Source organism: Crocodylus siamensis, chromosome 4, assembly GCF_052110815.1.
Source record: "Crocodylus siamensis isolate JL-2025a chromosome 4, ASM5211081v1, whole genome shotgun sequence".
Classification (NCBI taxonomy): Eukaryota; Metazoa; Chordata; order Crocodylia; family Crocodylidae; genus Crocodylus; species Crocodylus siamensis.
The window spans coordinates 68112827-68139713 of NC_143398.1; the positions used below are offsets into that span (position 1 = coordinate 68112827).

The window sequence follows — 26887 nt, forward strand, 5'->3', positions numbered from 1 at the left end:
ACAGGCTATAGGGGTGGGCGGAGGAGAACAGGATGGGTTTCAACACTGACAAGTGCAGGGTATTGCACGTGGGAAGGAAGAACCAGCAGCATACTTACATCTTGTGGAACTCCCTTCTCATCAGTGCAGAGGCAGAGAAGGATCTTGGAGTCATTATTGAGGCCAATATGAACATGGGCTGACTGTGGGAATGCAGTCAGGAAGGCCAACCATATGTTGTCATGCATCCACAGATGCATCTGAAGCAGGTCCAAGGAGGTGATCCTCCCCCTCTGTGTGACACTGGTCAGGCCGCAGCTGGAGTACTGTGTCCAGTTCTGGGCGCCGCATTTCAGGAGGGATGTGGACAGCATGGAGAGGGTCCAGAGGAGGGCCACTCGCACGATCAGGGGGCAGCAGGGCAGGCCCTAGGAGGAGAGGCTAAGGGACCTGAACCTGTTCAGCCTCCACAAGAGAAGGCTGAAGGGGACCTAGTAGTGGCTGTTTACAAACTAGTCAGAGGGGACCAGCAGGCATTGGGGGATTCCCTGTTCCCCCCGGGCAGTACCAGGAGTGACAAGAAATAACGGTCACAAGCTGGCAGAGGGTAGATTCAGACTAGACGTCAGGAGGCACTACTTCATGGTCAGGGTGGCTAGGATCTGGAACCAACTTCCAAGGGAAGTGGTGCTGGCTCCTACCCTGGGGGGTTTTAAAAGGAGGCTGGATGAACACCTGCCTTGGGTCATTTGACCCCAGTACTCTTTTTCCTGCCATGGCAGGGGTTGGACTTGATGATCTGCTCAGGTCCCTTCCGACCCTACTAACTATGAAACTGCCTCAGCGCTGGATGCTTTTAAAAGCACCTGATGCTGTGGCACAAATGTGTACAAATGCCCTTAAACTTTTAAATATTAGGCATATTAGGATTCTATCACCTGAGCTTTGGTAAGGAGAAGATAAATGAGTGCCAAATATGATACTTACAAAATGGACTAACACTTCTGAGAGAGCCCACAAGAGAAATGAGGTAATCTTTTGGAGTGAAAAGATGGATCCATTTATGACGTGATTATAATAACATCCTTAAAATAACGTAGTCATTTTAATGCAAAGCTTCATTTTTTTTTTTTTTTTTACATACTAAAGCAAACAAACTACTTAAAATAATCCTTATAAAGTCTCTGTCCTGCAAGGTATTTGATCAAACCCAGGTAAGTATATTATGTGGGATGAACTGATTGCAGGAATGGGAGGCTGTGGACACCTTGTATGGGAAGATTTTCCAGAAAGCTTCATTGGAAGAAGTATGTATGAAGGAGGACAGGATATGTGCATAATGCTTAGAAGTCTGAAGCATTGAACGCAGTCTGAAAATAAACATAAAATTATGGGAGACCAACAAAAAAAAAGCAGGTCAATGAGTTGGGAAGAAACGCATACAGAGCAAATGCTTGGAAGACTGGCAGTGATTTTAGGTAGGAATTGACATGAGGATGAATTTAAAGCTGACACAAGAAGAGAGAGTCAGAGGAGAATGGTATGCAATTTGAATGGCAGAAGAGGAAGATTATTTTAGCAGCTGCTTTCTGGGTAGAATTGCCAGGATTAGGAGTAAACAAAGAAATGTAGGGGAATCTGGAGAGCTGAGTTTGCAGTAATTGGGGTGACAAATGCTTAAGTCACTGGGGGTTGTTGGCAGTAGAAGTGCAGAGGAAAGGAAGGTACCGAGCTGATCTATAGAAAGCTGACCTGCCGAAAAAGTCAAGTTTCAACGCTTTCCCATAGAAAGTTTTGTCAAAATTGATATGTTCTCTCATAGTATTTCGATTGTTGACAAAGCTGCATTTGTTAATGAAACTTTTACAACCATCTCTACTTAACTTTGTATTTTTTAAATACAAATGTTCTGCCTTTCCCAAATTTAATGTAAGACTTCTGCATTATGTTTCAGTGAGGTGTAATTTTTTTTAAAGTAAGGGAAATGAATATATTCTGTTTGATTCTTAATCTTTCCCTTCGAGAAAACTGTTTAAACTGATGGGTGAAGTTTTACAAACTAATCATTCAGAACCCTGCAAAATCCCCAGGTTCACTAAGGTTTTTGTATGTTCTTTAACTTCAGCAGATTTGTAGTTGAGAGAAGTATCCTGGCCACCAAAACTAGACTTGCAAGAAAGTTAGTATATCATAGGGTTCCACCAGCCATGTTAAATGGCCATGCAACATTGCTGATATTCCAGTGCCAAGTAGTGTGGGATACATGATGCTATAGTTCTCTTAGTTGCTTGTGGGGATAATTACTTGAATCCTGTAGGGAAGCCAAGCTGCCTCCTGGTTGCAGATGGCATCCTACAGCTTCTACTCAACAGCATTTGTATGCCAAGAATTTCCACACATCTGTTCTAAATCCCTGCCCTCCTTCCCTGTTACGGCAAATGCACCTACACTGTTTTATTCTCCTGCCTCCCATACTGTAGGTATACAACAAAATGTGTAAAGCTGTTGAGATTTTTATTTCAACTGTAATTATATTTTGTTTCTGTATAATTTACACAATGTTTTTACCTTATGAAAAGAAGATTTTGGAATTTTCCTTCTGTGGTAAATTTCAGAATTTCAACTTTTTGTTCTGATTCAGAATGCAAACAAGTAGGAAATTCCATTTTCTGCTCAGCTCTGTCTTTTAGTAATAACAGTCAAGTCATAGAGCACCACAAAGCAATGCAAGTTTAAACACTTAATTCCATCTAATCCACAGGTGATACCTGAGGTGAAAGGTCTGATCCATAAATTAATACAGGAAAGGGAAATATGGATTTTTTTTCTTTTTAAGTGGTACTTTATATTCAGTTGGCATGTATGTGGCTCTTCTGGAGAATTAATACCCTATCTCTTGTATTCAGTCAGACAGGTACCTGAATATTCTGACCACTATTTTCAGTGTATTATCTTATTTACATTTTGCCTTAGATGTGAAATGGTAAAGTTAATTTTAAAGAACATCAGGAAGCATTTTAAATGACATGGATGAATGTCCAGTTTAGGTGCTATATTTTACTGAACGTATTGTATATTGTAGTCTTGACTCTGATGTTTTGATAGCTTTTTAATCAATTAGTGAACTGCTTTTCATTTGCCCTGCAACTTGTTTCATTAGCCCTTGGTGGTAGTGGTGTAACATCCTCTGTTTCCATCCAGGGGATACATGTCATCACAGTATACTTTTGGTTCTGAAGCATTTTTGGCTATTTAACTTATTTATTGAGGTCACCTTGGTTGTTTCATATTTGAAAAGTGTGTGGTTTTTAGCTTCCGTAACTTTGAGGAATGTGGAATTTAAGAGAAAAGAACAAAAAAACTTCTGAGGTCCGCTCGGCATGTTGCCAGAACCTAATTTTGTCAGACAGATACCTAATTACTGTAAGGTGGTTACTTTAGAAGATCCTCCAACGTTGTTTTAGTTGCTATGTGGTTTTATTTTAGAAGCAGTTTTCCCGCAAGAGGAAGTGGAGTCCTCTAGTTCTCATAAGCTTTAGACGCTGCTTCTCTTACTGAGGAATGTAGTGGACAACAGTTTTAGAAACTTTTAGACTAGCTACCAGGGCTCAGTATGGTCTTTTTCCAAAAATGAGTCCATTATGTCTGCAGTCCTCTCATGCTCTGTCAAAAAAGAGATGGGGAAATTGGACTAAGGCTGTCCATTTCAATTCCTCTGTCAAGGATTCTTTATAATACTGTGAATGCAAAGTACAATATAAACTGAAACATAAAAGCAACTTTTAACTTTATAAAATGCATCCTGCACAGGTTTCAGACAAATGTAAACTGAAGGCAGGATAGAGATGTGCTTTATGGACTAACTAAATCAGTGACGCATAAGCTCTTGTAACCTCAGGCTCACTTAATGAGATGCTGTGAAAGGACATGCACAAAACAGCCTATCAAAGAGTATATAAAAGAATGTAAGAGAAAAGGATGGGGGTGGGGGCAGTGCTAGGAGAAGCAAACAAGTTATAAACCCGTAGGGACAAAGTGGTTGCCAAAACTAATCCAGGCTATTGGATAAGAATGCATAGTCCCTGTTGAGACACTGCTTAATCCAGTCTGGATGACTTCTTCCCATTTCACATTTAAGTCTGCTTTTAAAGTTCTGTTGCTTATGAACAGTTACTCCTAAGTCAGCAATGAAATGTCCAGGAAGGTTAAAGTTTTCTGCCACATGCTCTTGTGTGGTTTTGCAATGGTGGCAGATCAGTGTCCTCTCATTCTTTCATGTAGGGATTGCTCTGTCTGTCCAGTGTAGACAGCAGAGGGGCACTAGGAGCAGGCAGTGGCATATATAATGTTGTAGAGGTGCAGGTGAAAGACCCTTGTATGTTAGTCTGCATTGAGGAGGTGGCACATCTTGTATTTGATTCTGTTGCAAGGCCTGGTGCCTTGAGAATAGGAATTAGGTAGTCTGTTGCTTGAGACAAACTCTTTGAATTTGTGTGGATGCCTGTAGGCCAGGACAGATTTGACCCTTATGGGTACCTTGAGATGTTTGTTATTTTCCAGAAGGGGTAGGGAGGCTGTTAATGATGTGTCCAGGGCGTTTAAGCTGGGGGCTATAGGTGACAGCCAGAGGGATTCTGTTGTTCTTCATCAATGCAAGCCTGACTTCAAATGAACATAACTAACTTTTGAGACTGAATATGTTACAACTAAACGCAACATAAACACAGTACGCTCAAACTACTTTTTAAATATTGATTGCTAGAATTTATAGCATGTTTGGTAGAACAGGAACTCCACTGGATGGATCCCTAGCTTCCTGTTTCAAGGTTATAGTTAACCAACTTGAAACATTTTGAATATAAGGGCATGTGATCAAGATTTGATTGACTACATATGCTAGAGCTGCTACTTAAATAGGCCTGAAAAGAAGATTTAAAAATCAATAAAATAAGGGCACAGTGCAAAAACAATACTCTGTATAAAGTTAGAGTAGTTGACAACATAGCATAGTAATGGCAAACAGAAAAGCAGTTCAGGGGGGAGTTAGTTGGCCATAGCAGAGCAATTTTAGTTGCTTTAAGAAAAATAAAATCTATGTCTTAACTTGCAAGTAATTGAGCTTCAGCAATGCCATTTAAAATAAACAAATTTTATATTTTACAGGAAATGTGCTCTCAGTGGACAAAGTAAGTCATGCAAACATAGAATCAAGTTAGGGGATTCAAGCAGCTATTACTACATTTCTCCTTTTTGCCGATACAGAGTAAGTAACTTTAACTTCATTTTGAGTTCATGTTGTATTCCATACAGATATGGAGATTAACCAAGTGGTATGTTTTTTACATTGTCTTAGATCACTTCTGTGTGCAACTTCTTTACCTACATTCGATACATCCAGCAAGGGCTTGTAAAGCAGCAGGACGGTGAGTGGAAATCCGAAGTGTGGTACACTTGTAGATAGCCAGTTAACTCTTTTTGTGTTTAAAAATAAAAAGGTATCATAAATGTACATAGAAGGAGTGATTAAACCGTTACAGGGAGACCATTTCCTGGCACTTTTATATTAGTCATTAGTAGAGTTGAGTGAACTTTTCTAGGAAATAGATTATTTACCAAAAATGCAATTTCAGTTGATCTGAAACTGTTTATCCATTCTATTGATACTTGCTGAATAGTTTCAGCTTAAAATAACTTGCTTCGTCTCAAGCTACATAATGGGAGTGGAAGAGGAGGTGACAGTGGTTGTAATATACTGGGTCCCTATCCTTTTTAGATTTCAGGTGTTAGGGCTGTTGCCTATAATGTAGAAGCTCAGGTTCATTTTCCTGCTGGACCTGAGGGAGTTTGAGTGCACGTCTCGCCTATCATGGAAGTTCTGTACATCCAGTCGCTCCACTTAAAATACTGTAATGATCATTGCAGAAGTGACTAATATCCAAGTGAGTGTACTAACTACCAGATGAGTATATTAACCGCCAGGCTGTAAAGTTATTTTGCTCTCCTTGGATCTGTGAAATGTAAGCTTGTTTTTGTTTTTTTGTGATCTGGATTTTCCTTCAGATGGAGTCACTGAGCACAGACTGCTACAGAAATACCCTAGAGTATGGTAATTAAGTCATTCTCTTCAGATATGGGTTCGAATGGAATAGTCATTGGGCTACTGAATGGAAAAAGGTTGCAGGAGTTTCTGCCTCCTTGTTTGTTTTTTGAATGATGCCTAGTGTAAGCCTGTTGCTTCACTACTTTGTCTATGTCCAAGATGTCTGAAATGTAATCAGACCCAGTCAGAATATATTGGGGGCAGTGAAATGTATATCTCTTTTCCTCAAAATGAAATGTTTTCAGGTTTGTTTTTTTTTATTTCAGCGAGAAAACTGAAACATTTTCATTTGGTTGAGTCTGAACTTAACTTCCCCTTCCTCCCTTTTAGTTTGGCCAAATAGAAAAATTATGCATGAAGTCCTAGTTAGATGATTAGATTCTCATATGCATTTCTGACATGGACAATGGATACTCTGTGTTTAGGGTTTAATAGGAGAAAAGATTGCAGCTTTTAGGTAGGTGCAGATGAAAAATATGTGCCCTTGGCCAGTGCTGTCAAGATATCAGAGCAGCTTGGTCAAACGTGACTGATAAACATTGGAGGGATTCTCTAATAAAAGGAACAGATATTATTACTGCCACTTCCTCAGGCAGGAAGGAGGCTTCCTGCCAGTTTTGTTCTTATCTATATTGAGCATTGGCAGTTAGTTTTTCTTTTCAGCTTGTATCTGGACCAATAATTAGAAAGCTACTTAACTGTGCTGTTCCATTCTAGTAGAGTAGGTGCGCAGAAAAGTTGTGAAGGCATCGCAGCCAACAATTTAGCTTGCTTTGTGTAAGGTTTTAGAGGATTTTGCAAGATTGTTTTCATGCAACAGAAAATGTACCATTTAGCTGTTGCTTAAGTTACTTTAACAGTCAGTCTTAAGAATTTGCCTGTACTATGTAGCACGTTTGAGCCACCGGAACAGCCATGATGCCCTTTGCTGGCCTTGTGACTCCTGATCTGGCTCCCTGGGTCCTCTTCCTTTTCCCTCACCTGCCATGCTTTGATGTAAGGAGTTAATTGATGAAAAGAGTCTTCCCTTAGGTCCCAGATAAAGCCCTTGTCTGTCTTTTGGTCAGCAGGTCCCTCTTAGACTCTGCTAGTGCCAGTCCTGCCCCTCACATGCTAAGTCCTTCCACACTCCCAGGGCACTTATCACCTTAAGGGATATTCATGACTTCCAGCCACATGCCATAGCCATGCTCATGCTCATGTTATTGGTCAGTTGCTTCCATTGGGTCTCCTTAGGCCTCTCCACCCATGTTGGGGCTTCAGCCTTAACAGCCTCTGCCCCTCTAGCTGAGCATTTTAGTCTAGGCCCATTGCACCAGTCCTGGTTTCTGGGTTCCAGCACCCTGTCTTTCCACCTTGGGCACTGGGCCCCCTGACCCTGGTGTCTGCCTGCCTTGAACACTAGGCCCCCTGGCCCTGCCTGGCTTTCATTTCTGGCTCCCTGTTGCAACTGTTAATTTTTGCTAACTTGTTGGGCAAATGCCATTTTTTTAAAAGATTAATGTGATATCATTGTCATGATTTGGGTCTGTCTGCATCTTTGTTTCCTATCTTAGGCATTTAAGTCCAGTCTTTCCAAGTTACAGGTCTCTTGGTTGATCCTTTCTTGCCTGAGAATCCTGCAGTTTTCCCTGAATCTTGCAGCATGTTACCCTGTGTACCAGCTGACTTCTCAGCTGACCCCAAATGGGTTCAGGCATGCTGATGTTCTGTTTTTGAGCTGTGACCACTGTGAGAATACATTACGCTAGGGGTGTCAGACGGGGGCCAAACCAAGGATCTTTTGGCTGGTTGATGGAACAGATTGGAAGCACTCACTGAAGCCAGTGCACAAAACCAGTTCAGGTGTACCCAACACAGAGGAGTTGTTCAGGGCATGGGTGCCCTGTCAGACCTGCCCTGTGTTCTAGTTCTGGAGCAGGTCCAGATGAGGCTCCAAACCATCAATGCAGGGCTGGTGTGGCAGGGTGCCATGTGCAGTGTGTGCCCCGTGCCAACCCCGCATGCTTTATTCAGAGTGGGGTTGGCATGTACTGCACACTGTGTGTGAAGCTGGCCAGCCTGTGTACTGCATGTAGCACAGGGAACTGGCATGGGGGGAATCCTGCATGCAGCACTCTGCCAAGCAGGCCGTGTGTGATGGCGGTGGTGTGACTCCCATCAGGCATGGCTCACATGCCAGGCCGGCTCCACGTACAGAGCACAGGGTTTGAGACCCATGGGTTGAATCCCCTCCAGGCTTTGTTTGACACTCTTGTAATAAACAGTACCTTACTTTTAAAAACAACTGTTTTATATTATTAAATTATTTATGATAAATTTATGAAGACTACATACTATACAGTCAGTTGCACTTAATTCATATATTGGTTTTGTCATGGTTACTAAAAAGTTAAGAAAATTACAGGGAGTACACTTGGAAAATGTGTGGCTTTTAATTTTGAAGCAGTTATGTTTTGTACATTTAATTTCAAGTGTAGATTAGATGTGTTGCATTGTGCAAATATTTTCTCAGATAATTTACATCATGCACGAGATGCGCACACAGGCATTTATGAGAGTCCTTCACAGGTTCTGTTGCATATGTTTCTAGTCTCTGCTAATCTTTTCAAATGTTGGATATGGACCTCATTTCTGCAAAAATGAATTGGTTCCTACCAGGTTTTCTGGAAGGTGGTGGTGAAAATGCACTTTATTTCTTAAATTAAAAATAAAAATTTACTCATGTATTCACTTAAAGATGCGTTCACTTACTCACTTGAATTACAGTTGCATTCATTATAATTTAAGGAAACTTTGTTGCCTTCAGTATTTGATCATGTAATAATGAAAATAATGTATGTGTAGTGCCTTTGAGTATTTGGTGTGGATCACAAAGAAGCCTATTTTGCTAGATGCACACAATAAAAACAAAATGTTAATTGCTAAAACTTTTTCAAAACAAAAAATCATGCGTCACTGATATTAACATATTATTGTATCATGCCAGAGCTCATTGTGGAATGGGTGAGCAGTTGGGGCATAATCACAAAAAATTGCAGTGTCCTCTTGAATTCCCAGGTTTCAAGAAGGAACACTTTCATTTGCCCATAATGTTTCCTTTTTTCTTTTCCATTTTATTACTTTAAAAAAGCTTGTGCAAGTGGGGAGTAATGGGTGGAGAAGCAGGGCTAAAAAGCAGCACTTTTTTTTTTTTGTTCTCATACTTTCAAAAAAATCTGAATCTAAGAATCTGAAAGTTTTGGATTTCTAAAAGTTCACTGTTCATATGAAAAAATATTACCTTAGAAAAACTTGAACTAGCTTGCATATCTAGTAGAGTGACTAAGAAACACATGCATGAGAGCCACTTCCAGGCTTATGGCCTGAAGAGCTGCAGTGATATTAGCCAGGGTAGTTTTAAAAACTGTTCTAAGTGTTGGGTGGTAGGATTTCCTCGGATGAAAACCTTTGCTGGGAGTAGGCCCACTAGCCAACAAGGTTGGGGAGGGGTTAATAGTCTTAAGCCCTTTAAAACTGAGATTCAAGGTTTCTGTAATGCACAATGCTTTAGTTCTGTACTAGATGTCGGGGACTGATGGACCAGACATTGCCAGCAGATGCATTATTTTATTATTGAGTTTCTTGCATCTGAAAGCTCCAAAGACCACTTAGAAGTTTAAGAATGCCTCATTTACAGATTGACAGCATATTTTGAACCTGCAGTTAAAGTTACCAGAGTTCACTTCAGACTGTGGTGATGTCTGTCTGTCAAATGAGATACTTAAAACGCGTATACAAACGTTGTGTTCTTCTGTGCAGAATAGAGAAGGATTTTGAATTTGGGAAAATTTAAGTAGAAGACTTGTTTCAGTAAAGTTTCTTTTGCTTTTCTGTGTTACAGTGGATCAGATGTTTTGGGAAGTTATGCAGCTGAGAAAAGAGATGTCACTGGCAAAACTTGGATATTACAAGGAAGAGGTCTAACTCCCTACCGTCTGGTGCATGCATGAACTTCAGTGAATACACAACTCTAAATTGGCTCCCTTTTTTTGTCATTTGATATTTATTTCCAAGAAGTGGGTCCAAGATCTTTCTCCTTTTGCAAATTGCACTAAGAAGTTACTGTGATTTATTTTAAACTGACCTATGCTGTGTATGCTTACGTAACATTTTAGTTGAACAAAATGTGGCAAGCACTTGCAGGTGTATTAGTGATTGTAATTTACAGTTGAAAACAAAACCTCTGATTAAATAAATGTTAGATTGAAAATAAATATATTTCTTTTTCTTCAGTAGAGTTTATAATACAGCATTGCCACAGAAAAAAGGACAAATCCAATCACCTCAAACACTGTAATCTTTATTGTACTTACTAGAAAAGAATTGCTGATACATATAAAAAGAATAAGTAGATGTCAACTTTTACTAAAAAGTGAGAACAAATATCTGTTTCAGTTGCAGTTGATTGTAGTATCTAAAATAGTGGGTTTTGAGGCACTCATCACTGGATTTTAGGCACCCCTCCATAGCTTCTGTGAATTGAGTAGTACAGTTTATAGATTATAGCGCTTGCTTCTTTGCAGAGAGGCCAGGCTAGGGGGGATGGGGTGTGGTCCAGGCAGAGACAAGCCTGGGCCTGTGCTTATCCGCTTAGTTTATCTGCTTATCTCCTAACATCTTGTGGCACCCTTCAGAAAATCTGGTGGCACCCCAGGGTGCCCCCAGCACCATGGTTTCAGAATTGCTGATCTAGAAAATCAACACACATGGAAATAACCAGAATGATTTGAGGTTCTCCTAACTTTTAAAAAAAATTGCCCTCTCTGACAGCAAATCTACTGTACTGTACAGAAGTCTGCAAGAGAGATTTAGGTGCTTTGCCTTTAATTTTTGTCGTCTCTTGCTGTTCTCCATGAAGGCAGAGTGATACGGTTCACTACTTGAACACGTTAGATATCAGACCTTTATCTAATTTTGTCATAAGCACCTTCTAGTCATTCCATCTTTTTGCCTTCTCCCTTTATTCTTTATACTTACCTTTGTTCCCTCTTTAAATCTTCTTCCTTTATCTCTACTTTTTGGAGCATCCAAATAATGATGTCTTGCGCATCTGTTTCCACCAACTGTCCCTGCACATGTGAATCATTTAAGCACTTATTGGGTAGTACCTTATGATATGGTTATTGCTGGCAGTTCCTCTATCTGTAAAACTGATGAAAAGAATCGTGTCTCCTTAAGAAAAATGCCTCTAGGCTGAAGTACCACTTGGCCTGCTCCTGCCATTCTCCCCAAGGTTTCTCTGGTTTGGTGACAGACAATTGATTGGGATAAATGGAATGTTGCCAGTGATGAGTAGCAGATTTATCGTGCACTAAGCACTTCAGGGAAAACATGGCTTGTTTTTGATTATGACAGAAATATTCCATTTGCAAATATCATGATTATTGCTAAATAAACCAATGAACAATTAAAGATGAGCTTACATTTTATATTTTAAAAATCAAGCGTTTGGCAATCAGGATATTTTTATTATGAATGATTCTAAAGGAGACTGGTTAAGTGGATTAAGCACTAAACGGATACTTGAGAGAGAGTACTCGCTTCTGCAGAGATGTAAATGGAAGAAGATGCAAGATTTAACATAAATTATTTAAACATAAATAAACATAAGTGTGTCATACGTATGATTCAGGGAAGGCAAGAGTTTTTGGTGTAATCATTCCAACAAAGTTTTGTTCTTTTTTTAGTCTGATATTCATTGCCAGCAATGTATGCACTGAAACTTCTCTTGAGGAAAATTTTTCATGTCCTTCCTACTGGTCCATTCATTTCCACTATAGAAATCTATGTGAATTCTAACATGTCAAGATGTTGTTAATATTCTGTTGCCTGCCATATAGCTTACAAGTCTGTTTTACTCTGGTGTTCTTTTCATCGAGTGTTGCTGTGTTTTTCTGAGGTTACCTTTCTGTGCTATAGGCAGAAGTGCTTCTTTAAGCACCTGAAGTTATCCCTATCTCTTATTTGGAGCAGTGGAAAGAATACTTGTTTGTTAAAAATCAAACTCTTTTTATTGTGTAATTCAATACCTAGTACCTAATAATGATTTAATAACTTATTTTTAGAAAAGCTCACTCCAATATAAAAGCAAAACTGTTAAGGCTAAAAGTCCTTGTTTATCATAGATGTTTTCTTTTGCAACAAGGGACTGCAAAGATGTATTTAGTAATTTCTGTGAAAAAGTGACTGTGGCCATTAGGTCAGTTTGAATAGTGATGCATTAAAATGAACCCGATGATGTCCTTTTTTCTCCTATTAAATCCATCTTACTCCTTTTCTACACACTGTTATATTGTAGTTGAGATGTAACATTCACTATTAAAATTCTATTGTCTAGTCTTTATGGTTAAGAGACGGTCTGTCATGAGACTAACGCATCAGACTAGGGACATGTAACTAATGGCATCTAACTACAATTATACAGTAGTTGTCTTTGTGGTTTCTAACTGGCCTCCTCCTAGGTTTCTTGAATTTGTCCTCAAACCTTTGTCCCACATCAAATGCTTCTTTGAGGTGCCCATTATCTTAGTCTGGGGAATGGCCAGACAACTTGGAAGATGCATAGTGGTTTTCTATGTAGGCCACCTTTTCTCATCTGTTTGGTCTTGAAGTCAGTGCAGTTGGCTTGGCAGATCTTGGATCAGTCCCAAGCTGTCGCAAGTTTTCTGTTTGACCAACCTTGGGCAAACTGCATAATCAGTGCCTTCACTTCAGGACTGTAAAATGAGGATGTTACTTCCTTAATTCACAGGTATGCTGTAAGGTTATATGTATGTTTGTGAAGTGCTCGGTTATTGTGCTTCTATATCAATAGCTAATGTAATATACTTAAATCAGGTAGGTTTTTTTGCTGTTGCTCCTTTATTGTCCATATCTCTGTTCATATGTACTTGCTTACACAAATATGCTAGTTTGAAAGGACAGATAAAAGACGAGTTATTTTTATTCCTTCAAGTGTGCGCATGTGTAACTTTGGCCATTACTGGGGGCAAAGGTCTGTAAAACAAGGAAGAAAATAGACATGTAGCTTATGTAGTTTTCCTCACACAGAGAGAAATATAGCTTCTACAATTTTCTTCCTGAAGTCTTGTCAGATTCTCCTCTACATGAAGCAGGAGCTTTAAAAAAAAATTCTACAAATAGTTTTGAAATAATTAAATTATTTTGAATCAAGGCAAATGATCAGCTAAGGATCTAATTCTCTTGGCAAAATAATTACATGATTGAACCTATTCACAAAATTAGACGGTTGAACCTATTCATAATTATCCGGAAAAGAAAGGACGGTACCACTGTTTCATGGAATATCTTTAAACCTGCCAAGAAAAATATAGCTTCGCTTGCTGGTCATGGATGTGGTGGATGAAAATGAGGCTCTGCAGCAATTCTTTGAAGGTAAGAGTTCACCTTCTCAAGCAGTTCAACAGCTTCTGAAAGAAAAACTATGTCAGAAGGAATTATGAGCGTCATATTCAAGGTATGGGATCAGGGTTTTTTAATTTGAAATTTCAGTTTGAGGAAAAGAAACCCAAGGAAATCAGAAATTAAATGCTGTCCAACATGTAGAAATACTAAATTAGATACTAGAGTAAATTAGGATCAATGGCACGCATGCTGGAATGCTTCCTTTATGCTCTCTGTATACCACAGAGAGGAGGAGTAAAGGCAACCATGATGCCACGGTTCTGTGTGATGGTAGCAAATAGTAGGGGAGGAAGCCAAGAGACTTTCAAATGCAGATAAACTGCTGAGTCTTCAGGGATTTGCATAATTTATGGGACTAGGGAGACACTTCATTTAGTGGGAGAGAAACCTTGCCTGACAAGATTCTTCTGAAATGGAGTGTCATTTGTTTGTTGGTACCTTCTTTAGCTGGTTCTTCTGGGCTTTTCTGTGGGTATAATCTTAACTACTTTGTCTGTTTTGTTCCCACCCCCCCCCGATTAGAAGTCTTTCATTCAGAGCTTCTTGCCAGGTGTCGCAATGTTTTTATCAACCAGATCCTACTAGTCTTTTTTTTTCCCTCCCTTCTTTGTGTCACCAGTATGTCTATCCTTTTGCTTCTGTAACGGGGGGGGGGGTCTAATTCTCTGGCTTCCTGACACTGCAAGCAACCTGGAAGTTTCAAAATTATCTATTCAAATTCGGATCCAAGGCAAAGAAAATGCAACTTTTTTTTCTTTGCTTATATTATTTATGTTGCTAATGTTCCTAGTTGTGTTGATCCTTTTTAAATTTGAATTGATTGGTGTATTTGTTCTGTCATTAAATATAAGTGTCCTTGACATAAGGCAACCTGGAAGTGATGAGAGAGGCTGCACCTCAGCTTTATAACCTAAAGGTGTTCTCTATGTCTGGAAACTTCTGTAATCCTAAGGATGCTTCTTTACCATCGAAGGACAAGTTGGGAGCATCACAGTGAAGCACAACACATCCTGAACAAAATGGATCACATGCCATCACCTTCATGACATGCACCAATAAGCTTGCCTAAGAAAGCTTGTTGATATATCCAGAGTAGTTTCAAGGCATGTATGGGATGGGTACCCCCTGTTTTGCTGTGAGCATTCCCTACTATGTTCTGGAATTGGTAAAACTATGCTTTAAGTGTTCCTTTTTATATAAGCTAAAAAACCTCATATTATTAATGTAGGAAAAACAAAGGGATCTGAAAAGCTAAAGCATTTTCTTGGTTTTGCTTTCAGGAACGTAACATTTCAATTAAGCAAGCTAGTAAGTTTTTAACAGTGAACTGTGGTACTGGATAACTATTAAATATTTGATATCTAAATAAGTCTCATAAACTGTACCTAACAACCCTGTTAAAATAACTTTCATAATGAGGGTTTAGGGGAACTTTGAAGCATGTCCCAGTGACTCTGGTGGCAATGATAATTCAGTAGCACACTTGACTCTGGAAGAGTTCCAGCACCTCTGTTGCTCACATCTCCTTAACTATAATAATCGCTAGTTGTGAAATGTAATCCATGTAGCTGACTGGATGTACAGCATCTGCTCAGACAAAGGAATGCAAACTCTATTAAAAGTCAAACTCTATTAATGTCAAATAATGAGAAGATAACATTGTATAAAGCAGTGGTTCTCAAACTTTTTAGATTCAAGGCACCCTGATAGACCAGGAATTCCTCAGAAAATGCCAGCTCTTAAGTTTAACTTTTTTTTTTAACTGTAGGAAAACAACAGAGCAATTCTGTTGCAGGAAACTCAGAAAGAGCAAAGCAGGGCAGAAGGCTTTTTAACACTATGGATTCCTATTTGCAATCCCTGGCTGCGTCCATGTTCTCCGGGGACAACTAGTGGCTGCGTGCCTTGTGCCACCACTACTTGTTCTTGGGAAACGCTTGTGTTATGCACCTTCTGGCCTGTGGCAAGTTACCCTGAGTGGGGTAGGGAAGGCTGGCGCCAAGCACTGTGATGGCCCCAGCAGCCTGTCCTGGGGGCCTCCTGATTTGCACAGCCTGGCCAGCAGCAGTGTGTGGCTCTGGCCAGCCAGGCTCCAGTTTTGAGTGGCGTGCGCTGCCCCTGCATATGTCACTCTGCTCTTTTTTTTTCTTTTTCCAGGCTTTTTTTGATCCCTGGATATCCAGGGGTCAAAAAACCCCAAGCAAACAACCGAGCGCAGCTACCTTGCAGAGAACAACTGAATGTGCGGTATGTGGTGCTGATGATGTTTCTGCAGCACCATATACTGCACAGCTGTGTTCGTCTGGACATGGGCCCTGAGTTTATCGTGTAAATCATGTTTACACACCTGACAGTGCTAAAATTGTGCAGCACCCAATGGGCCCCTTTAAAAAGATCCCCATGGCACCCTGCTTGAGGAATCACTGGTATAAAAAATTCTCTCAATGCACAAAAGAATGAATACAGCATACCTTTCTAATACAGGTATAATATAAAGAAATGGTGGCCACTTACTGTGAGTCAGCGTCATAAAAGGTTGCTAAGCCACACCTATGACAGAAATTAGTATCTAGAGTCTTGTAACTAACGTTAAATCCAAAAGTAAACTTCTAAAAGGAGTTGGTATATTTAAAGAACAGTGCAGGGTTTTGTATGATCTTGGGGAGGTTACCTTCAGCAAATGTGAAGTCAACTATGAGCAGATCATAAGCATTCAGGCTTGTGGCTTTAAAATAAGGTGAAAATCTTGAGACACCAAACACCTGTTACATTTGAAGTTGGCAGTCTTTCCCTGCTTTTTATGCCACCAGCCTTCAATGTTGATTTATTTGATCTCTGAAGGTACAGCAACACTGGAATGCTGGCTTTCAAGACTACTAAGCATCATGCATTCAAAAGAAGATGCAAATACTGCCTCTAACTAAACTCTGGTTAGCCTATGGTTTGATGTCGATTTTGGGATGGACTGGCAACTGAACATACTTGTGAATGTGTGGTTATTTGCAATTCATGAGCACAGAGAGAACATCCTATGATGTTTAGACTGCCTTCTGTTTCTTACGGTACTTGTATTTGCATGCATTACTACAGAAGCTAGAGTCCTCGGTCTTGCAAGGTGACTTCTTTAGGGGTGGCTAAAAACAAAAATTCTGTTTAATCTTTTTTTTTTTTAAGTCCTAAACTCTTAAAAGCCTCAAATAAGTCGCCAGCCTGATAGGGAAGAGGGCTTATTACCAAGGCTTAAAAACTGATTTAAAGAAGAGCTTTTCTGGGTTCATCTCATCTGTAATGGACTGACTATTCAGGAAGAACTATAGTTCAAGGTCAAAGAGCAAAGATTTGGAGATTAACCTAGTTTTTTGGTTTTGTTTTTAACTCAATTATCTGGCTCAGCTTCAAAAGATTGCTAAATAAAGCTAGAAAATGTATATGAAAAGCAAGTTGGGTTTTTGGTTGTAGCCGTGTTGGTCTAAGGACATAAGCAGGCAAGGGTTTTTTAGATGTGATATCTTTTATTAGAGCAACTGTAAAGTTGTAAAAAAGTTCTTAACAAGCTTTCAGGTGCAATTACCCTTCTTCAGGCATTGGGACTCCCTATGCCTGAAGACGGGTTATTGCACATGAAAGCTTGCCAAGAACTTTTTTACAACTACTCACTTGATCTAATAATAATAAAAAAAAAAAATCACATCTACTCAAAAAACCTTGCCTGCCTATGAGAGAAGCAAGGATTTTTTTTGGATGGTCATCTTTTACTGGAACAATTGCATGGTTGGGATAGACCAGCTTTCCAACACAAAGCTTTCTTCAGGTCACAAGCTTGCATTCAGAGGCTTGTCTAACTTTATCACAACCATGTAGTTGACAACATAAAAAAATCACCCAAAAAAATCCATGCCTTTCACATAATTCTTGGACTGTCATGGTTACAACATCAATTTGATGTACCTGATAGTATTAATCAGGATCTAACCTAATATGCTTATTTTTATCCCTTCTGTAAAGTATTCCGTGTCCTAAACCCGCTCTAACGAGTATACAGACACTAAATGAACTCTAAGCAACCTTCAGCTGACTTTTCACTGTCTTTAAGGTATAAAAAAAACTTATTGCCTCCAGCAGTCTTACCTGCTCATTTCCTTTGTCTCCTGTGATCAGTTGAATGCAAGCAAATGCTTTAGTATATCACCATTAAACAGATTAGGCCTACTATAGTTGACATAACATAAATATGACATTCATTATTCTGACTTACTGGCTGGCAAACGGTTATTCTCTGTGTAGGTTAGGGATCGGTTATTCTCTGTGTAGGTTAGGGATCTGTATTTCTGAATATCTGTGCCTCTTGCATCTCTTCTAATAATCTCACCTGAGGGGGACAGTTTCTTCATCACTATTCTGTTAAAAGGAAGCTTCCATTACTTTGGCATTCAATAGAAAATCCATGGGTCCAAACCCATCACAAGAGTTGTTATTTCTGTCACTTCCCACCAGAATATTTGGACCACTTCCTGTAACTATCACACTTGGAAAAGGAAATAACTTCCTCTGCAGCCTTTCCAGTCTGATGCATCACCAGCTCAATTTCTCCAGCACAGTTACTTTGCCTAGGTCTCCTTTCCAAGACCTAACTAATTTAGTCTTCCTATTCATTGCTTGCTCTATTAAAATTGCATCTGTTTTAGAGATTGACCCTTTTAATCTTGAATCTATGTATATAAATTGCTCAAAAGAGGTAAACAAGAGCTGCTTTACACTTATCATTTACTATAAAATTTCCAACTTGAAGATATTGGGGGGAAAAAGGAACTCTTACTTCTGTGTTATCACTTTTCTTGATAAGATCTCACATCCTACCCACCCCTACCCTGCCTCGTATATATAAGTTTTAGGGAAGAATTCGCTATTTTTAACAAATGTTAATGGGGAGGAGGCAAAGGGATAGCAACTTCTCATGTTTATCTGGGGATCTGAAAATAGTTTGATTAAAGAAATGCTCTTTACTAGAGGTAAAGAGGTGCACTGATGCATCAGTCCCATATCAGATTGGCACTGATATAAGGAAAATTGATATTACTGGCAGTCAGCTTTTTTTGGCTGATGTAGCCAATAAATGTCCTGTGCACATGTGTAGCCACAATGCAGCATGCAGGTGGTCAGGAGCACAGCCTGGCACTGTGGAGAGCAGTCAGATCCAGCTGGTAAGTCTGTTTTTAGGGAAGTGTGTGTGTGTGGTGGGGAAGGGCAGGGGAGGGAGCAGATCAAGGCCCTCATGGTAAGGGAGGGAGTGGGGCTGGGGTAGGGGCAGATGCTGCACAGCTGGGGCAGAGGCCAGGATGGAGCCATGAGTGGCTTGTCTGGGGGGTGGCTCCCACTGCTGCATGCACCCCAAGGGCGTAGGAGGCCAACACGGGAATAAAAAGAGAAGTTTTGGGAGTGTGTTCATTTTAATGGTAGCTATTCTGCCCATCCCAGAAACTTTCATTCTTATCCATTCTTTGAAAGATTTTGTTATTTTAGACTGGTGGTGCTCAACCTTCTGGCCCCATGATCCAGATGAGTGGTGTGGGGCCAGTCCATGGTGCAATCTAGTATGCTGGCCTAGCCACACATGCTGTCCAAACACCACATGCGGTCCAACCCTGTGCACCAGATCTCACCATACAATGGTGCCCACCAGGATGTAGGGCTATGTCATCTGATCCCAATGGGCCTGGAAATGAGAGCTGCAATCTATGCTGCTGCATCTCCCCCACCATAAGATTTTCATACCTGCAGGGAGATGCAAGGACCAGATGACATGGTCTTGTAGGCTGGAGGTTGAGCACCTTTGGTTTAGACCAGACTTCTAAAGAATCAGAAATCCTCATTTTTTTTTTTTTGTAAGGTTAATACCTACGTATTTCATTGCATTTTTAATCCACTTACATTTACAAAGTTTTTCACGTTCCTGCTTAAGTTTCTGACCAATGCCAGCATTTAACATTTCTAACTTGTTACAATTTTATATCCATAGAGTGAGATGCAGCTATCTGGAATACTATTGTTTTTAAGGAGCAAAGAGGATGCTTTACAAAAAGCAGCACATCATCTACATAGAGAGCTATCTTATCTGCCACTGTTCCTTCCTTTATCTGAGAATCCTGCATTATTGTACTAGCTGGTTCTGTGGCTAGAGTGAACAGCGGTGGTGACGGTGGGCACCCTTGCCTATTTCTACTTGTCAATTTTAAATGTTTACCCAGTCCAAGTTCTCTTTCATTTGGATCCCTAAATGATCCTTATTGTTTTACCTATTACGTCTTTCCCAAAATGTGGAGATTCATCCTACCACTCAGATAAAGACGGTTGTTTAACCCTTCCCTGTCTGAGTATTGAACTCCTTTCTGGAAGGTTTCTGACTCCCACATCAGGGCATGACACCATGTAATCATTTATGGTGTTCCCTCTTCATTTTTTTCTTTTAATCTTTTTCTTTAATCTTTTTTCTTTTAATCCTAGTATAATTCAGTCTTGCTCAAGTTCTCTTTAATACCCCTGGTTTTGTGATTTCTCCTAGTCTTTTTTTTCCCTTGTACTTTTTGGCATCTTCCTTGTCTGTGGTTTAACAGTTTGACAATCAGTAGTACAGTGCTACTTCTCACTGTCTGCCTTACTTAAGCTAAGTTTCCAGGGTGCTTTTCATTAATCTCACTTTCTCAACGATTTTAAGGCCTTCCTTTTTCTTCTTTATACTATACTGCTGTTCTTGATGTGGGGAGAAGTTTAAAAAGAAAAATCCATATTATATTTGTTGTTCTGAGAGGTGCTATAATCTCATGTAGTTCTGTCACTTTCCTTAATGCAGCCTGACAGGTCTTGAACCACTTGTACTTATGGACATGAGTTCAACTGCAGTGCTAAGAATTTCAGGAGAATTTTCCATGCCATGGAAATGTGAGAAATTGGGCATACAGGCCTTCCAGCTCCCTGGTTGGAGAGTTGCAAACTGGCTTCAAAGCCACACTCTCTAGCCAGGGAGTGCTAGTGGGCTGCTCCTTGCATCTCTCCCACCCCTAGGACAAACCCAATCACTGAGCATGTTTCCTCTCCCTTGCTGGGGTAGTGGGGAAAGCTGTAAATGATCAGCTGAGAGCTGATGAATGCAGTAGCTGCCAAAGACAGCCAGCCCTCCTTCTGTGCTGCCTCTTCCTCCCCTCCTCCCCCCCCCCCCCCACACCTCCAGGGGTGGTAGGGACCAAGGTAACTAACTGTTCTCCTTACCCCTGTCATCCCCAATAGTGTTACTGTTACAGCCCCAGCTCTTGCAGTGGTGGTGATGATTGCAGTTAGAGCTAACACTTTGTGGTAGAATTGCTATGGTTTTTCTGCCACAAATTGCTGGTATGCTCACTTTTTTGTGCCAGGAAATGGTTGTGTTTCCTGAAAGTAAGGCAATGCCTGTCCACAACCTTATATCCTCCCAGAGTTTCTGGGTTTGTTTGAGCTGGCAGGGGAGAAGAGAACATGGAGAACTTGGTGTGCTCTGTCTATAAGGACTGTCACCTTTCTTTGTAAGGAAAGAGTGGAGAACCTGTTTTATATATTCTCTCATCTCCTCAGCTTTTAAAGGAGCCCTCTGTTTTCATGTTGTTTTTGTCTCGTGATTCTTTGTCCTGAGTTTTTTCTCTACAAGCCATTTTTTCTTTTCTTTTTTAAATCATGATTTTATTTTGCCAATTTACTGCTGAATGCTAGTTTGCCTCCACCTTTATCTCCCCATATTCATTTTATTTCTGCTTTAACCTCATCAAATATGGCCTCCATAGATGATCTTAAAGATATGATCTCTGACAGTAACTCAGCAAGGAGCTCTTTGGACAGAGGGACAGGTTTTTTTGTCTTTCTCCTTGATCTGATTTGTTTTCCCTGACAGCAGACATCTTTGTGAGCTGCTGAGTGAGACTCTTCCAGGGAGTTTCTTCTGGGGAAGTAGCTTTTCAAATTGATCCCTTTGTGGGGTACACATCTATGGACAAGAGAAGCACTTCTTGGAAGTGAAGCGGTTCAGAGATCAGTGCTGTTGGTGGATTGCGCCATCTTCCCCTTCAGAGCTTGAGCTTCAGGGAGCCACCTGCTCTGGTGATGTTATTCTCTCTCATGCCTGAGAAACCTTCCCGATGGAAGTTTCAATAGAAGCTTCTGCCAAAAAAGTTTTAGTTTTTGATGAATTGTAATCTTCAAATGAAAAAATCAGCAATGATCCTGACTGTCATGTTCCTTTTAAATGGGCAAACTCCATCTGTGCACGGTGTGTGGTTTCAAAACATTGTTTTGCTCTTTCTGTTCATTATATTTAAATTTCTGAGGATTCCTATTGAGTTTTGCTTTCTAAATTTCACTGAGAAATGAATGAGGAGCTGGAGACGGCACCTCCTCAAGCTGTTACCTGTTGTGCAGAGGTCAGGTTTTGATGGTATATCTGGAGGCAAGGCCCTGGCTGTCAAGAGGAGGCCTGCAATTTGAATTTTAAAGTTATTTAGCTTAGAGCAAATGAAAAGAACTTTTTGTTTCAGTAATGGGTGACTGATTCCCTAACCTCATGTTTCCTAAAGTCTTTTTAGGTCTTGCACTGTAGACCTAAGCACTGACATGCACATAGAAGGGATTTGCTGACAGGCTCAGATCTAGATGTTGCTTACAGTTAACTGATGTCTAAAGTTACTAGTGGTGAATCTTCCTGGAATGAGGAGCCTGGGCAGTAGAGAGCCAAAGGTAAGCTATTGGTGCACCCCTTCATGGCGTATCTATTCCACTGTCTGTAGTAGGCATTGCTGCCATGAAGAGCAGCTGGCTCCACTGGCTTCTGTTTTATGTGTATCATATAGTGGAGAGGGGATGTAACTTCTGCCTTGTGTGTGCCCAGAGCTTCTGTAATGGCTACAAGATGTTTTTCCAGCATGTGGCCCACTGGGAGTGGGTGGTAGAGGTGTTTTTACTTATTTAGAGCAGGGGTGTCAAACTCATCCATCCCTGCAAGCTGGATAAATGGTGTGGGCCAGTCCATGAACAGATCAGGCCTGCAGACCAGCCCTGCCTGCCAGATCTAGGCTGTGGGGCTGGCACAGGTGCTGCATACAGTGGGTAGCCTAGCCCAGTCCTGCCTGGGTGCCCTTTGCAGTGTGTGGGTCCACTCTAAGACTCAGGGCAGCATTGCAGGCTGGGCTATGGTTCCCCAGGCCAGATCTGACCTGTGGCCCATACCTTTGATGCCCCTGATTTAGAGTGTATTTATTACAAAATTAGAGAGAGTAGAAAATATTTGTGTGTGTTTGTCTTTCAGGGTAGTTCCACCTGACTCTCTTTTTTTCAAAGTTCTCATTAATCCTATAGACTTTATAATCATAAAATCTTTTTATAGCCTTCAGTTACTAAGCAACAAAGGACAAAGTACTGAACCTTCCTACTGATGACTAAATCTGGTGTATTGGTGTTCTGGCCTTAGCAGATTAATAGGAAGCCAAAGCTCAGCATCAAATTTAAAATATTTTATTCCTGTTCTAAAAAGTTAAATAAACATAAATAAGAATAGATTTTTGTAGCCAATGTTTCAAAACCAAATTTATAAATGTAGACACTGGATCGTCATATTGGAACATTTGCTTTCTAAGCCAGTTCTCTTGTATTGGTATTAACCCCAGCCTGCTGATCATTATGAAATGAAAGACATGTTTTCTAGAATTCAAAATATAGACCTGGACTTGCCATTTCACTGGATGGAGCATGTGCTGGTGTTGAAACATTAGATCTCAAACTGATGTGAAGAAATTTCCAATGTCTGGAATTGCTCTGCCACTGTCTATGATGTCTTTAAGCTGCCCGCTGCTTCCTACATTCCTAATGTCTTCTCTTACAGAGCAACTGGGTTTTCAGATGAAAATGGGTCCCTTCTGTTGTGTGAAAGGGCTTTGCTAAAGGCAGGGCTGCTGTGATTGTCCTTTCTACATGTTAGAAAGTAGACAGCACTGGTTCTGCTTGCACTGGAATCTGGACTATGGTTTCTCTTAGATATCACTGATGAAATTCAAGCTCTTCCATGTTTTTAATTGTAGGACAAGATGTGCATGGAGCCTTGGAGAATCCCATGGTGGATACAAGCATGTTGGAAGAGTTCATTGGCAGTGACTTTGAATGTGGAACCCTGTAAGTTTTAAGTGATGAACACTGAAGTCTCTAATCCAGTGGTTCTCAATTAGAGATCCAGTACAACCCTCAGAAAATGCCAGGAAAAATTACCAAGGAAAAATAATAGAGCTGTGGCATCCTGATTGAGCACCACTGCATTTGTACTTTTAAGTGCTGCTATTATAAATATATGATTGAAATCTGAATGTAACAATGCCACCTGATATCTAAATCAAGTCTGTTCTATAGAAAGTGTTTTGATTTAAAATAAGAGCAATGATCCTTTGTCAAAACTGTACATAAAGAAATGTAAAAAGAGTTTGAGAAGGTAACAAGCACAATTTTCTTACAAGATACCATTATTCAAGGGAGTGAATAATAGTTTCTTAAGTTATTTAAAAATATCAAATACCTAAAATTGGAAGCTGTCAGACATAGTATGAAACTTTGGAGTAATCAATTGTTCCTTCATGTTACAGTCTTATGCAGAGCTAAGAGCTTGTGTGTGTGTGTGTGTGTGTGTGTGTGTGTGTGTGTGTGTGTGTGTGTGTGTGTGTGTGTGCGTGTGTGTGTGTGTATTATTAAAAAAAAAAAAAAAAAAGGTGAATTACAAGACCGCATGCAGTGGAGAACAGTCAAGGACAACCTACCAGAGATTACAAATCCATCGAAGACCTTAAAACCCAGAAAATCCATCCTAACAAATCCCAGATGACTCGCATTTAAATACAACATCATTATTATAAAAAGGCTGAGAATTGCCAAGAACCAGGATAAAGAAGGGTGTTTAAAAAAAAATTAAAAACTGACAATATTTTCCATCTTAAGTACAATCACATGCTGCATACATTTACAATGAACTATGTCAAGCTATCATTGACCCACTCTTGTTCATGATCTATGACTTGACTCCTTATTTTCTTATTGGTATAGCTAAAAATAAGAATAAAAAACTCTAGCTGAATGCTCAGGGACTTAGGTTTTTTATCATAATTAAGCATGGAGAAAACTAACCAGGTTACATTGATTTATTCAAGTCCTTTACAAAAATTTAAAAAAGAGATTCCACTGTTCATATATTACTTACATGACTCTCTCTTGTGCTATGCAATTGGAATAGCTATACAGTTCCTTTAGTTCTGCGGATAACTACCATTAAATAGTGTGACAACTTTATTTATGTGCAGCAAAATTTACTCATAAAGCACAGTGTATTTTAGAGGTTTAATAGTATTTTAACTGTACTTGATGATGCAGTTCAATAACTATCTGTATCAGAAATAAAATTTATAAAGCATTTCTTTGTACTGCTAAATGCGTGTATAAGAAGAAAAAATAATTATTATGTGAAAATTCATCAGGAGTTGTCAAAGGATAAAAACACGAAGAGTCTTGATAAATATGCAGCAAAAGAAAATTATACAGAATAAATTTAGAAAGACATTTTATTTTTTTAGATTAATATAATCATATAAATAAGTATGCGATTAAGAATAGTCATACTGTACAGTGAATATACAATAACTGCATTAAGTTTTTTGGAATCCCATTTTTAAACACCCTTAGCAACACTACGTAAAATGATGGGCACAAGCACAAATAAGAATCTTGATGATTGTTTTCCCTATATATGTTTTTAGTTGTGGATGGCATAAAATTGCACATAAATGGCAAAAGAACAGCTAGAAACCTGCTCTTTAGATGCAGAAAGACTAATAGCAATCCACCTCTAAAGATTTACCATTCAAATTTCTCAAAGTGCATTGGAAAACTAGTATTTTTAGTAAATGGCAAATTTGTTTTCTAACTCTAGTTTCCTAGAAGTTGGATAACAATGTTTAAAATATTAGACACAATATTTAAAAGCTCTAGAAATACTCTAAAGAAAACTTTAAACATTATTTTAATACTAAATACTAAAGTAACATTCAGCAAGTCAAACTTAGCCCAAAATTTATAGTTTGTAAAAACATCAAAGTTTACAAAAAGAAAAATAAGAAAATGCTGAAATATATGTGAATACCTAAGTAAAATGGTCAGCAAACAAAAGTAAAACTGATTACTCTGGTGTGCTGGCTAAACTAAAAAAATACAAGATTGAAAGAATGACTTTTAGATCACAGAATTCTGTGTCAGTATTCAAGATGTTTGTAGCGCAGATAGAGGACATCTATGTCTTTTTTTTTAATGTTACTATATTCCTTCAAACAACTGTTTTCCATTTAACTTAACTGGAGAACAGCAAGTGTTATATAAGTAATATAGTACCAGAAAAGTCCCCTCACCATTAGTTTTCTTTAACTGTTAATAGCTTTATACCGCCCAACCACCTGTTTCTTAGACAGTGTTTCAAAGAAAGCTTTAATGCTGACTTTATATAAAACTGTAAAGGGTTAAGAACACAACTCTGAATTTTAATTTGCGTTTAAATTATTTCTTCTGTTAGCTGAGGAGCTATGTTAGTTCTAGATAAATGATTGTTATGTTACATAAGAAATGTATTCCCTTAGGCTCCTTTGAGAATCCCAATCTGAGTATGTGTGTCATAGCCAGCATTTTGGTTAACTGAATCTGGACCTGAACTGGGATCTCCGGTCTCTATATCTTGAAATAGAGCCAACATTACAGCTGTTGGAACTCCATAACCTTTGACTGGGGAAAAGCAAATCCTATACCAGAGGCTATGGGCATTTGAACAATTTACTATAGGATGAAAGGGGATGGGTCTTTACTGCATGGCTTTGACTGTAGTAACTGCCCACATTACATACTCTTTCCCTATAACAGATGAAACTAAAGCACAGTAACATGCTAAAATTGAACTACATTACTACACTTTAGCTTCCTTTTATTGCACCTAAATGTATGCACGGTGGCAGTTATCGAAGATCCATTTCCCTTGCAGTAAATTGTTTTCCTCACAGCGGCCTGGGGATTATATAAGGTAGCATCTATTTTCCCTCCATGAGCAATTTGGCTTTGCAGATGAGGACTGGCTCATTTGCTCATTGTTGTGAGTAGTCCACCAAGGGAGCTGCTTAGTGTGCTCTCTAGTATAGAATTGGCTAGTTCAGTAAAAGAGACAGACAGTTGTTTACTGTGGAGTGCACACACACTCTGCCACCCTCCCTTTCCCTCCCACTTGCCCAATAAAATCTTCAATGAAATAAAAATGTA

At 39.5% G+C, this 26887-nt stretch overlaps 2 protein-coding genes across 3 annotated transcripts in view; both read left to right on the top strand.

Moving 5' to 3' along the window:
• RAB3IP (RAB3A interacting protein) overlaps positions 1-10335 on the top strand; it is a 63315-nt gene extending 52980 nt beyond the window's left edge. For both annotated transcript variants that reach the window (XM_090042518.1, XM_090042519.1), the window contains 3 exons: positions 5143-5242; positions 5333-5402; positions 9963-10335. In XM_090042518.1, coding sequence (XP_089898644.1) covers positions 5143-5242; positions 5333-5402; positions 9963-10045 — 253 coding nt within the window. In that variant the 3' untranslated portion in view covers positions 10046-10335. The remainder of the gene's footprint in view (positions 1-5142; positions 5243-5332; positions 5403-9962) is intronic.
• Positions 10336-13470: 3135 nt separating this feature from the next.
• MYRFL (myelin regulatory factor like) overlaps positions 13471-26887 on the top strand; it is a 79308-nt gene continuing 65891 nt past the window's right edge. Inside the window, exons 1-2 of the mRNA XM_090041579.1 lie at positions 13471-13516; positions 23638-23728. Coding sequence (XP_089897705.1) covers positions 13471-13516; positions 23638-23728 — 137 coding nt within the window. The remainder of the gene's footprint in view (positions 13517-23637; positions 23729-26887) is intronic.